Below are 13,236 nucleotides of genomic sequence, written 5' to 3' on the forward strand. Positions count from 1 at the left end.
CCCTCAGGACTCAACCACCCTCTAGGACAGTTCCCTCTGAGTGAGCACAGTCCCTGGACAGGGACCTCAGGGACCAGGACAGAGCAGGCCCTGAAGTCACACAGCCACACACACACTCTCTCTTACCTGGGCCAACGGTCACTTTAACTGGGGCGCCAGGGGTCAGCTCCAGTTCTCTCAATCCCCACACCAGTAAGTGTCTGCATCCTCCCGCCTCAGCTTCTCCATGGTCACAGTGATCGTGTGGGTGGTCTGATTGTCCCTGATGAACACACGGTCCTCCTTCACCTCCAGCTCTGATCCCGTGGTTCTAACAAGGACCCTGCAGATCCTGAAATCAGCTCCACGACACCAGTACTTCAGGTGCTTCTCCCACCCTGGGGCATAGCAACACTGCACGGTCAGCGAGCCCCGCTCAGGGCCACTCACTTCTCCTGGACCCGTGATGACAGCTGCTGAGCCTGGAAAACACAAACCCATGTGCCTGTCACCTCTGCCCCAACCCCCACACTGAGGACAGAGCCGCAGATTCCTGCACGGTGACAGCCTCCAGTAAGTCCACGTGCCCGGTGAGAGGCACAGAGTCCAGGGGGGAATCACCTTCCTCAAGACAGACCCTTGTCCTTCAAACTCCCACTGCGTCACAGCCGCCTCCAAAATCCCCTAAGAGCACAGCCCCAGATCTCAGAGACACCATGTGGACACTGAGCAGTAACAGCTTCTGACAATTCACCCCTCCCCCTCCCTGTGGCAAGAAATCTCCATGTCCCCTCAGTGTCCCTTGGCACCCACGTCTGTGTTAAACTGGTCTCCTGGGCAGGAAGCAGCAGAGGACCCACGTCCACAGGAGGGCGGTCGTGCCTGACCTGTGCCCGTGACCTCGGAGGCCCGGCTGGGGCACCCGCCGCCCCTGGCTGTGCAGAGGATGGCCCAGGCAGTGCTGATGGCCCCGATGGTTCTGACATGAACCCACCCCCCACAGGAGCACCTTTGAAATTGGCCAAAGCAATGATGCCAACTATGGAACCCTGTCGCTCATCCCATTTTGTCCATCAAATGGTTGTCAATATCAGTTTAAGATAAAAACACCTGGGCTCGGACCTCTTGTGTCTTGTAAGATTTTTCTTAAATTTAATGAAAAAAATCAAGCAAGAGTTAAAAAGTGAGAAAACTGGTAAGATTTATTACCTCCTCTCTTCAAACAGTCTGCAACGACACCAGCCCGCCCAGTATTCTCCATGTAACCTTTTTCCTGAACACACTCAGAGCAAAGGAAATAAATTAAGTGAGACTTCCATCAAAAATCCTTTAAGCTTATGAACCAAAGGCAGACTGGTCACAAAAATGACAGACTGCTGATTTATTTGCTGCCAAAGCCCAGTGGGTGGGAATGCTGTAGAATGTGAGGGGGCACCCAAAACAACCGGAGTTATCTTCTGGAGGGTGGGCCCCTTGTAGGGCACAGCTTCTCCCACTAGGGGGCGCTCTGGGAGCCCACCTGGACCAGTGAGCTGGAGTTGTTGTGAGAGGCTGCATTCCGCATCAGTGAATTTTTTTTGAAGACTCTTTCAACACGTTTGCCCACTTCATGATGGGTAAATACTTTTTATTGATATGAAAGAGGAGAAACAAAAAATGGCAGAAGCACTAAAAGGCATCAAAATCGGTGAGTTCAAAAACTGTTTTGAGCAGTGGAAAAAATGTCTCAATAGGTGTACTGCATCAGATGGAGAGTAATTTGAAGGAGACTGAAGTTTAAACATGTAACAATAAATACACAATCATTTATAAATCAATTCTGGGGATTTTTTGTTTCCCCTTCAGATGTGTGGGAGGAAACTGGAAGTACTTGGGAGCAAGTGTATCCGACAGCTTCCATGCTTTTGTAAAAGCGCACAGAACGCGGGCAGACACGGAGCACTGCTGAGGTCTGGCAGAAGCAGTTCCCTAAACACCCCAAGACTGAAATCACTGCGTGTGTCTCTGAGCCCAGTTCAGCTGAGGTACAAACCAAGACCTTAAACGTTTGCACAGGTTCACAAGTTAAACACACACGTCTTACATGACCAGTGAGCAAAGAAAACGATTAGAATGAAAATGTTTACACCTTCTGACTAAACAGAAAGAGAAAGCACTACAGATAGAAATCAGGGGCAGAGCTTAAGCAGCACAGCAGTCTGTTGCAGACACCAGCCAGCCCCCGTCTGCGCACACGCCCCTCCCATGGCAGCAGGGACTCTGCAGATGGAGTGAGTGTAAGGCCTAGAGACGGGGAGAGTCTCGGGGTGGCCCAGGTGGACCCAGGGGAACCCAGCCCTGGGTGCTGAGGTTCCGTTCCCCGGGCGCTCACCTGGGAGGGTGGGAAGCAGCAGAGCTGGGCAGCCAGGTGGCCCTGCCCTCTGGACCCGGGCCTCTCTGAGCATCAAGCCCCAGCTGGGCCCAGGGGCTGACATTGGGCCCAGAACAGGCACCTTCTCACCTCTGGTCTTGCCTCCTCGTGACCCCACTCCATGCGTCTCCAACATCACACTGACCACACTGACGATGGTCCTGTCTTTGCTCTGTCCCGAGCAGAAGCTCAGGCAGGCAGTGAGCCGGGTGGAGCATCAGTCAAAAGAACCTGTCCACCTTGGCCTCACTGCCTGTCCCCTCCCGGTATCTGAGCGCTTTAGGGAAGGGGGCTCAGCTCTGGCTACAAGGCACCAGCAGCTGAGGAGGCTCTGAAACAACCCGGGTCCCTGAGCCCCTCCCTCACTGAGAGGGTGTGAGCTGGAGCCAGGGACACTGCTCATTCTAACCACCTCCCAAGGGACGGTCCCTCACCTCAAGAGCTGCTAAGAGACGCCCTGCCCCTCCGAGCCCACATGAGCTGTGGGTCCCATGAGACCTCAGGACTCAACCACCCTCTGGGAAAGTTCCTTCTGAGCGAGCACTGTCCCTGGACAGGGACCTCAGGGACCAGGACACAGCAGGCCCTGAAGTCACACAGCTACACACACACTCTCTCTTACCTGGGCCAACGGTCACTTTAACTGGGACCCCAGGGTCAGATCCGACTCTCTCAATCCCACACCAGTAAGTGTCTGCATCCTCCCGCCTGAGCTTTTCCATGGTCACGGTGAAGGTGCGGCTCTTCTGATTATCCCTGATGGACACACGGCCCTCCTTCACCCCCCGCTGTGATCCCGTGGTTCTAACAAGGATCCTGCAGCTTCTGAAGTCAGCTCCTCGACACCAGTACTTCATGAGCTTCTCCCACCCTGGGTCATAGTGACACCACACGGTCAGCGAGCCCCGCTCAGGGCCTCTCACTTCTTCTGGACACATGATGTCAGTGAATGAGCCTGGAAAACACCATGTGCCTGTCACCTTCCTCCCGCAACCACCACCCCAAGAGCTGAGCAGCAGCCTCCCACAAGGTGACAGCCCCAGTAAGTCCACGTGCCCGATGAGAGGCACAGAGTCCAGGGAAGCATCACCTTCCTCAAGACAGACCTTTGTCCTTCAAACTTCCACTGCGTCACAGCCGCCTCCAATATCCCCTAAGAGCACAGCCCCAGATCTCAGAGACACGATGTGGACACTGAGCAGTAACAGCTTCTGACAATTCACCCCTCCCCCTCCCGGTGGCAAGAAATCTCCATGTCCCCTCAGTGTCCCTTGGCGCCCACGTCTGTGTTAAACTGGTCTCCTGGGGAGGAAGCAGCAGAGGACCCATGTCCACAGGACGACAGTCGTGCCTGACTGTGCCCGTGACTTTGGAGGTCCAGCTGGAGCATCTGCCGCACCTGGCTGTGCAGAGGATGGCCCAAGTGCTGCTGATGGCCCCAGTGGGTCCAGATGCCCCCCCACGGGAGCATCTTTGAAATTGACCTGGGTGGTGACACCAACTGTGGAACCCATGTCACATGATCCCATTTCCTTCATCAAATTACTTTGATTTCTTTGTCAAAAAGTAAATATGGGAGGTCTTTACAGACTGTCCGTTCTGACCCATTGACCTCTTGTCTCTCCTGCCGACCCACACGGCCCTGGCTGCTGTGGCTTTACAGGAAGGCAGGTGGATTGAGCAAAGCTTTCCTCATCGTATACGTTCTGGTTCTTTTTAAAAATTTCCTCATCTTTGAAAGAGTCAGGATTCAGAGACATGTTTCTTTGCTGTAAGAGAAACAACCCTTCGAACACAATGAAACAGGACAACGCTCACCAGGCCTCAGTGACAGACCCTGGGACGTCATGCGGCCCTCGGCCAGGAGGAGAGCAGGGGCTCTTGCAAAGGCTCAGCCCCTGTTTCATGTCACTTCGTTGTCCCCGTCCACAGCGGGCCGGTGGTTTCAGATCTTTTCGTTTTCCTGGAGGAGCCAGAAACCTGGGCTTGGTGTGGACCGTCTGGATCTGAGAGCACGGCGTAACTGGAGACAGCAGCAGCAAGGAGGGCGCGGGCCACACTAAGGTCCTCAGCCCTGGGGGCCCGGCACCAGCGCCCAGCCCCACAGGTCTGTCCCGGGCGAGGCCCCTGTCTTCACTGCCCTGGGCTTTGTCGGTCCGATTCTGGAGACGCGCCAGTTCCCAGATTTCCATCACTTTCAGGCTCTGAGACCAGAGCGCGACCAGAGCGAAGGAGTGTTTGTTTCTACAGAATCCTAAAAGCCTATCTGCAAAACTGTCTGGCAAATGGTTGGGGCAACTTCTTTGGTTGCTTAAAAGCATTTTCGCGTGAATATTGTTCTTGAATCGGTTCTATTGTTTTGTCTTATGTTGTTTTTCCCAGGAAGTCTGGCACACAGCACTGGGATTGACTACAAAGTCTCCTTTTACAACGAAAACCTCCGCAGCTATTATAATTGCACGTTTGGGTTGCACGCACTGTTCCCTTTATTGATTACGGAGACCACGAGATTTTCTCCTTCGCTGTGTCTCCTCCCCCTTCTCCTCCTCGTCCTTTCCCCCAGCATTAAAAACCAGTTGTAAGATTTTGTTGGTAAATGTTACTGTTTTTATTTTCTATCTTATCGATTTCTCATATGTATTTTATTTGTCTTCCTTCCTTCAGATAGCCAGCTGGTCTCTCTTTCCAACTTGCTAAGTTAAAGGTGTGATTAAATTAAGCATCTCGGGCTGGGGATACCACCCCGGGAGATCACAGAGGTGCTGACTCGAGGGGGCAGGAGGGTCCGAGCCGGGACGTGGCAGGGAGGGAGAGAGCAGAGCGTGAGGCCCCACCCCGGAATCCGGGAAGGTCAGGGAACCGGCCTCTAGCCCTGAGCCTCCAGAGGGCACACAGGCCTGTGGGCCCATGTTCGGACCCCTCACCGACGGACTGCAACACGAGAGCGTTGTGCTTTTCTAAGCCGCTAACTTGCGGGCGGTTCGTTCCCGCAGCACCGGGAAACTCACGCAGATGGCCCCGCCCTCTCCCTCCGGGGCCGCCGCCCGGTCAGCCCGTCTCCATCTCCGCTGAGCACTGGGTTCGGGGCCTGACGCTAGAACCATCTGGGTAACTCGCTGCTCGGGCCCCTCTGTCCAGGCGCCCACTCGCCATCAGCCCAACAGGGCACCTCCTGGCACAGAGGGCAGTGCTGAGCTGCACGGAACAGCGCCCCCACCAGGCGCGGTCTCTCACTCACAGCCGAGACCTCGGGAAACGACTCCAGGTCGGGAGGAAGCTGAGCCCCAGGCGTCGGCCGGGGGGGGGGGGGGCGTCGGGAGTGGGGGGCGGTGACTGGGCCGCATCTCCAGCCCCGCCCAGGACCTCAGCTGGTCTCCGCTCCCGTGGGCGCCCCGGGCTCTGGTCCCTCTCCACCGCCCCTTGTGGAGCAGCTCCAGTTGGACAAGGCAGCTCAGTTTTCCCTGAAAAAATGAGTAATTAAAAGTCTCCTCCTTTTTCACAGAATGCCGTGAAGCGCGGTGGGAACTTTCCGGCTGATGTTGTTTCTCTTGTGCACTTTCAACACAATGAACTCCTTGGGAGAGGGAAGCAGTGGGGGGGCGGGGGGAATGTGTCACCGTGATTGGACGTTCTGGGGAAATGTGTCACCGTGATTGGACGTTCTGGGGGGAGGCTAGTAAGAGGTGACACGGAGGTTCACGCCGGTGACCAGGTTCCTAATTCGCACACAGCTCTCTTCAGACACACCCTCCCTTCTGCTTTGCCTGCGTCCACCCGAACCACGTGCTCACACGCGCGCACACTCACACAGCACCGCTCACCATCGGGACCTCGGAGGGAAAGCGGTCCCCGAGTGCGCTCCCTGCCTCAGTGTCTCCTAACGTGTCACCCAAAGTCGGCCTCCTCTCTGTCCGCACCAGCGAGCCACCTCCAGCCTCTCTCTCTCCACCAGCCTGCGGTCCTGGACCCTTCATTCCGCCCCCCCCCCCCCCCCGCAAAACCCTTTCCCCTGAAAAGCCAGTAATATCCTTCCAACCAGACTCACCACGCTTTTCAGAAGCATATAACAAAGCCACATGTCCCCTCTGTCCCTCAAACCGCCAAGGCCAAGCTCATTTCCATGCCAGAGCCCTGCCCTGGCCACTTCCTGTGCCTAGAAAGCTGTCCCCGATGGATCGATGGATCGGATTGTAAGTGCCGGCTCCTCCTCTCCTTCTGGGCTCAGCTCAGACGTCTCCTCCTCAGAGGGCTCCTCCAGCCCGCCCCAGCTAAAGCATCCCACCCGCCCACACTGTCCAGGCACCAGCCCGGCTTCCCGCACAGCACAACTATCGACGTCATTTCTGTGACTGATGCATCAAACGATTGAACCACAGGGGTCACAGCCGTACAGGGCTGCCTGGCTCCCGTGAATACCCGCTTCCAGAGCCTCAGATCCTCACACGCACCCCAAAGGCAGCCCCCAAACCCCCTGCTCCCAGTTCTCCCCTCTGCTCATCGATCATTTCCTTCCTGAGACACGATTCACATAGCACGCAGCTCGCCCTGTTAAAGTGCACGCCTCGGTGGTTCTCGGTCTGTTCGCAACGCCGTGGGAACATCAGCACTGTCTGATTCCAGAACAGTCTCGTCACCCCGAAAAGAAACCCCTCACTCATTAGCCGTCACTGTCCCTGCCCAGTGGACTAATCTGCGATCTGTCTCCATGAATTTCCATTTTCTGGACTTTGCTACAGACGGAACTCACACGATGTGTGGCCTTTTGGGGTCTGGATTCTGTCACTTAGCTTAACGTTTGGGGGGTTCACCCATGCTGCAGCCTGTGTCGGTGCTTTGCCCCTGTTTAGGGCCGGCGACTGTCCCACTGCGCGGACCGACCCCCTCGTATTTATCTGCCCATCGGGTGGTGCGCAGCACCTGGTGGGTTGTCTCCACGTTCGGGCTATTATGATGATGTTGCCACGAACGTTGGCATCCAAGTTTTTACGTGAACATACACTTTCCACTCCCTTGGGTATTTATTTACCTGGAAGCGGAATTGCTGGGTCACACGGTGACCATGTGTTTAGCATTTTGAAGAATGTCCATTGTTTTCCTAAGTGGCTGCACCACCTCCCATCCCTCAAGCGATGTACATACACCCTCTCTGATCAGTGATAAAAGCCTTAGGTGTTCAGTTCTGGAAAAGCAGGAAGATTTGGTCTGGGGGTGGGGTGGGTGCAGCAATCGCGCTGTTTCCTCCCCATGAGATGCATGCACTCACTCGCCCAGTACCGTTTGTGCAATCCGTACCTGGTACGGCTGTAGGCGCAAAAACCGCTGCCTTCCTGAGGCTTATAATGTAGCAAGGGTGGAGGGAGGGAGGAGACCAACGGTGGAGAAAAATAACGCAAGGGAATTGCTATTGTAATTAGGGTCATCGGTGGAGGCCTCGGGGAGAAACGGGGGCACGAAAGACGTGAGGGACTCGAACCTGTGGCTGTCTGGGGAAGAGCATCCTGGGCAAAGAAAACAGCAAGTGCAAAGGCCCTGAGGCAGGAGCGTGCCCAGCAGGTGCAAAGAACATCTAAGAGGCCAGGGTGGCCGAAGCGGTTGAACCAGAGGGAGCAGAGTAGAGAAGAGACCAGGACGGCGAGGTGGTAGAAGAACCCGGATGGTGAGCACCTCGTAGCCTCAGCAGAGAGTTTGGGTTTTTACAATGAGTAAGAGGGACATCGTTGGAAGGTTCTGAGTAGAGGGGAGTCCGGATCCAGCTCACGTTTTCAAAGGACCGCTGCGGGATATGAGAGAAGGGGTGGCTGTCCCCCAGGTTCTGCCTGAGCACCTGGAGGGACGGAAGGTCCCAACACAAAGGTGGACGAGAAAGGAATTCAAGGCGGGGGTGTGGTCGGGTCACACTGGAAATGTCAGCGTCTGAGCAGAGGTGTCCGATGGGCAAATGGATAGAAGAGTCTGGAGTCCGGGAAGATGTCCAGGCTGGGAATCCAACCCCGGGAGTCCCCTGTACACAGCTGGTGTGTATTTAACGCGGAGGGAGGAGAGGAGATCCCCGAGGGGGTGACGAGAGACAGAGAGAGAAGCCCAAGGACCAAGCCCGGATACCTTCCCACACTCTCAAGAAAATCCCCTTGATTTTTAATCAAAATATTATCCACCGACCTAAAGTTTGCATCAGCCCTCTGTCCCTGCCCACGTCCCGTCCCCTCCTTTCCCAGTCACCCGAGCAAGCCACCCCCTCGTGACCGTTGCAGCCCCTCAGCAATTTCCGAGATTTCCTTCTACCCCGAGTACCTAGAAGCCGCTCCCCCTCCCTGTTGGGCAACCTCCTGCTTTCCTCCCTGCGAAGCGCCCTCCACCTTCGCTTCTTTCCCGAAGCCCTCTCCCTTGCTCCTGGCACGCCCCCGAAGGAGGTCCGGGAGCAAGTAGCACCAGCCTCCCGAGCGGCCAGGGCTCCTCCGCGCAGACCAGCGGGGCCCACCCGCCTGTGCGCTTTGAATGATCAGCCCCCGGGCAGGAGGAACTGTGCACCAGCGCCGCCGGGTTCGTTGTGAAAGCCACGCCGCCCCTTTGTGCCTCGGCAGCTGCGGGCACGGAAACACCGGGTGAGCCGAGTGGGCGAAACGCACAGGCTCAGGGCTTAGAGGCGCCACTTAGAATGGGGATTCTCTTCTCAGCAGGACACCTCCTGGACCCCTCCCTCTGTGGCTGCCGCCACCTCCTGCCACCCGGGAGCTTCTCCCTGCGGTCAGACCCAGACCCCGAACTCACCTGAGAGCCGGAAGAGGAGGGGGAAGAGCAGCAGCAGGTGCATTTTCCCCCTCGCGCGGGTCCCCTGGGCCCGGCCGGTCAGCGAGCGCCAACTACGGTCTCCGCTCCTGCATCCTCCAGCCCCTTCTGCTTTTGTTCACTGTCACTCTCTCACTTCCTCATTCAGCCGGTCCCCGCTGGTGGACCAGAACTAAAAGGGGAAGGAGGTGTCATGGGCAACATGCTGTAATGATGGTGAATAAGGCTTTTAAGAAATACCTCCCTACCCAGAGCCACGAATGGGTTTTCTGAAAAGAGAAGTTGAAGGTGGTGCCGCTTTGCCCTCTGGAAAGTGCAGGCACAGACCCAGCGGGTCAGACCAGCTCTTACTCAACCCTCTCGACTGGTGGAAAGGGGAGGGCGGGGTAGGGGGGCGCGGCAGCTCCATCGGAGAGCCAGAGCGACAGACACAAAGCCCTAAGCCCAGAATTTCAGGTGTAGCCACAATTTCAGGTGTAGCCAGATTCCCAGGAGCCCAGGTGAGGAGTTTGATGGTGGTGAGGAGGACTTGGGGTCAAGGTCAAAAAGCCAGAGGAGCCCTTCTAGACTAGAGCTTGGCATGAAGATGGGGCTGAGGGGGCGTCAAAAGCCAGGCTGCAAGGCAAGGGGCTCAAAGACGGGGCCACGGCTGGCCTGAGGGGCAGACTCAGCCTCTGTCCTAGGACAAGACCAGAACCTCTCATTGCTGCGACCAGCCCGCCAGGTGAGAGCCAACCCCAGCCTGAACCTTCCAGGAACTTATCAGTAATGCCAAGGGCTCCTTGTCCCTCACTCTTCACCCACCCCCAACCTTATAAAATCTTTCTGCTACGGTAGGAAGAAGAAAGCACCAGCTCTGGGGGGTCTTACCCCCGTTTTCTGGCACCTCTGTGCCCACCCCCTGTCTCCCTCCTCCCTCAGGATCCCTGCAAGCCCTCGGGGTGGGGCTCAGACATTGGGAAAAGATAGAGCCTCTTTCTTATTTCAATCCTGGAGCCACTTTTGCTATGGATCACCCCCCCACACACACCTTAAGGAGCCACTGAGCCCCAAGGAGGGCCCTGAGCCCCTCGCACCCTAAGCAGGAATGAACACGAGAGCTGGAGGGCTACTTGGACGGAAAAACACAGCTGCTGATAAGCAGCTTTTCCAGGGTGTGGCCATGGTCTTGGCTTTGCAAGATCAACAATCCAGGCTGGGAGCCTGGTCGGCCCCCATGGCCCCCAGGGCTGGGTAAGCCCACCCTCCCCCCCGGCACTTCTGTAAATAGGGACGGTGTCTGGCTTCCAGGGAAAATGACAGCCCTGAAAGAAACTAGGGGTCTGGGGGTAGCCTTTCCTTTCTTGGGCACGGGCGGCAGGAAGCAGATGGCCTCCCAGCGGCTCGCAGGCCTGCCTGTGGCCCCGCCCTCTGACCCTGGGCTTTCCAGGGCCGGCCTGCCCGAGGGAAGTTGCCCTTTGACTCAGGGACAGAGAATCATCTGGTTGTCTCTGAGTGGCAGCAAGACTGCTCCTGTACACGGGTGCCTCTGGGGGCCACAGGAGAGCCGGGCTGTTCTGGGGGCCCTGTGTCCCCAAAGGTCCTCTGGGGCCCCCGTTTGAGCTTGGCCATTGACTTCCCCACACTTCCCGGTTCCCTCAGTAAGAGAAGGGACTCAACAGCCACCGAAGATCCCTCCTGCCCTGAGCCGCCTGCATGTGCATGTGTGTGCGTGTGAGTTGTGTGTACATGCATGTGGTGTGTGTGTTGACTCGTTTTTCTCCTGGTTACAAAAAAAAAAAAACAGAGAAACGCACAAGCTCCTTCCCGTGGACACTGCGGCCTGGCGAACGGCAGACAGTCCGTGGTCAGGGCCCACCTGCTCCTGGGTGCAGGCCCTCGCGCGTGGGAAGGGCCTCCCCTGGGTCTCTCCCACTCCGGAGCACAAGCTCCACGAGACGTCTGTTGCAAGGCCCGCCTGAGACCTACAGAAACCGAAATCTAAACCGAGTGGGCCTGGCCAAAACCCAGGCACGCAGCCTCACCACGGAGGGGCCGCTGGAAGCGGCGTTCTGCCGGACTCCGCCGGCCCCGGGCAGACGGACGGCGGCCTGAGTCCTGGCGCCAGGGCCGGGGCTTTCTCTCAGGGCTCTGCCACCCGCACGACGGTGGCTCCCCTGCTCAGGGGGCCTCAAGCTGCTCACCTCTTCATCACAGTGAGGAAGAGGAAGAGGTGGATTTGGACTTGCTCTGAGGTGGGTGGAGCTGAAGCGTCAGTCAGCACCCCTCCCGTGACCAGGCTCCTTGCAAAGCCCTGTGTCAAATTTCATATTTGTAATGTAGGTCCTTGATCCTAAAGGGGGCCTGGACATTGGGTGAGCTTCAGGCTGGGGCGCACGGTCCCACCCAGGCCACCTTCCCTTTGACTCCACAGTTGTTCTCACTGGAGGGACAGGGTCTGTGCCCTCCCCCACTGCCCGCTTGGTCCTTGAATCTGAACCAGACCTGTGACCTACTTTCCCAAGGCAACGCAGCAGAAGTCATGGTGCACCAGCGCCAAACCTCAGCCTGCGGAGGCCTCGTGCCCTTCCCCTTCCTCTCCTTCACCTCTGCGTCTGCTCTGAGAACCCACGGACCAGCCAGCAGGTGGCTTGAGAGACACGGGGGCCAGAGCCGCACTGACCCAGCCAACAGCCACGGACCCCCGACACTCCAGGGAACCTGCCTGAGACCTGGAGCACCACCTGGGTTGCACCGCCGACTCAGCCACGCTCTGTGCCACCGTGCTTGGGACAGTTCCCTGCGGTGTTGTTGTGGCAACAGAAAACGGAGAGAGGAACCCGCAAAGCCCACCCTGCCCTTCAGCAGCTGCCTGGCCCTCTGCTCCACACAGCTGGAGCCGCCCCCAGTCCTGCTCTCTGCCCTCTGACTGCCCCTCACAGCTCCTCCCAGGAGCCCCCGACCCCCCCGCCCGCCCCACACCGCTCCCTCTGATGCGGCTCCGATCAGAAGAGACCTTGGGCCGCTACAACCACCCGAGGCTCGTGATTCAAATCGATAAGCAACGGGACACGAAACCTGTATTGCCATTGTCTCTAATCTCACCACCCTGAGAGAACTACTTTTAACACTGAGGTTTATTTGATTGTTTCAGAAATCAAGCAGAGTCACCAATGTGTTATATGAGTTCGCGTCCCCGATGGTTCAGCAGGTTTTCACTGTCAACAGCCCTGTGTAGTCTGGGAAAGGCGTCCTGTAAACAAACATCACCACGAAGGATGGTTTGACAGCTCTGGAGAGCCAGCTCGCATGTGTGTCTGGAGGAAACGCATCCGGGCACTGCGACCCCACACTCCCCTCGGCCCAGGGGGGCTTGCAAGCTGCACGCCACCTGCTGTCAGAACCCCGTCTGCTCGCAGGGGACGGAGCTCCTGCCCCGGAAGGGCCAGTCCGTTAGGCCTCTCCCATTCGGGGTGAGACCTTAGTCAGCTCTGCTGAGAAACTCTGTCCAGCAGCCGAGAGCCAGTGGTCAGCCCGAACGGTTCTCAGCCACCGTTCCTGAACCCTTTTGTTCGCCTGGACCCCAGGCTCACTTCATCTTTTCTACCAGATGTGTGCTGACCTCCACATTTTGTGTGGTTGTCACACTGACTCCTCACTACACATCTAGGGGGGAGGAGATGTTAATTCCACTTTTCTCTTCATTTTTTTAAGATTTTATTTATTTATTTTTAGAGAGGGAAGGGAGGGAGAGAGAGAGAGAAACATCAATGTGCGGTTGCTGGGGGTCATGGTCTGCAACCCAGGCATGTGCCCTGACTGGGAATCGAACCTGCGACGCTTTGGTTCACAGCCCGTGCTCAATCCACTGAGCTACGCCAGCCAGGGCTCCAATTCCACTTTTCAGATTTAAAAAATCAAGGCTCAGAGAGCAAATAAGTGGTCCAAGGCCACACGACTCATGATTGACAGAGCCAGGATTCGGCGCCTGGTCTGCTCGCATGAGCACCGCATCCTGCCTCCTGCTGGAGAGGAAGCGAGAGAGGCCAGCTGCCCTTCGGTCCGGGTCAGGGCTGGCAAGG

At 57.1% G+C, this 13,236-nt stretch overlaps 2 protein-coding genes across 6 annotated transcripts in view; one reads left to right on the plus strand and one right to left on the minus strand.

Moving 5' to 3' along the window:
• The window catches only part of CD300LF (CD300 molecule like family member f), a 125,593-nt gene extending 116,161 nt beyond the window's left edge, over positions 1 to 9,432 (minus strand). The window contains exons 1-2 of one of the 5 annotated variants that reach the window (XM_045837250.1): positions 9,158 to 9,377; positions 3,012 to 3,344 (exon numbers count right to left, since the gene is read on the minus strand). In XM_045837250.1, the coding sequence (XP_045693206.1) occupies positions 3,012 to 3,344; positions 9,158 to 9,200 (376 nt within the window). In that variant the 5' untranslated portion in view covers positions 9,201 to 9,377. Of the gene's footprint in view, positions 1 to 3,011; positions 3,345 to 9,157 lie in introns of all 5 variants that reach the window. The other 4 variants (XM_045837247.1, XM_045837249.1, XM_045837248.1 and 1 more) reach the window with 4 other exon arrangements.
• RAB37 (RAB37, member RAS oncogene family) overlaps positions 1 to 13,236 on the plus strand; it is a 55,723-nt gene that overhangs the window by 22,675 nt on the left and 19,812 nt on the right. The gene's annotated exons all lie outside the window — the stretch shown is intronic.

The sequence above is a fragment of the Phyllostomus hastatus genome, unplaced genomic scaffold (genome assembly GCF_019186645.2).
Source record: "Phyllostomus hastatus isolate PE091 unplaced genomic scaffold, TTU_PhHast_1.1 phas_contig_210, whole genome shotgun sequence".
Taxonomy (NCBI): domain Eukaryota; kingdom Metazoa; phylum Chordata; class Mammalia; order Chiroptera; family Phyllostomidae; genus Phyllostomus; species Phyllostomus hastatus.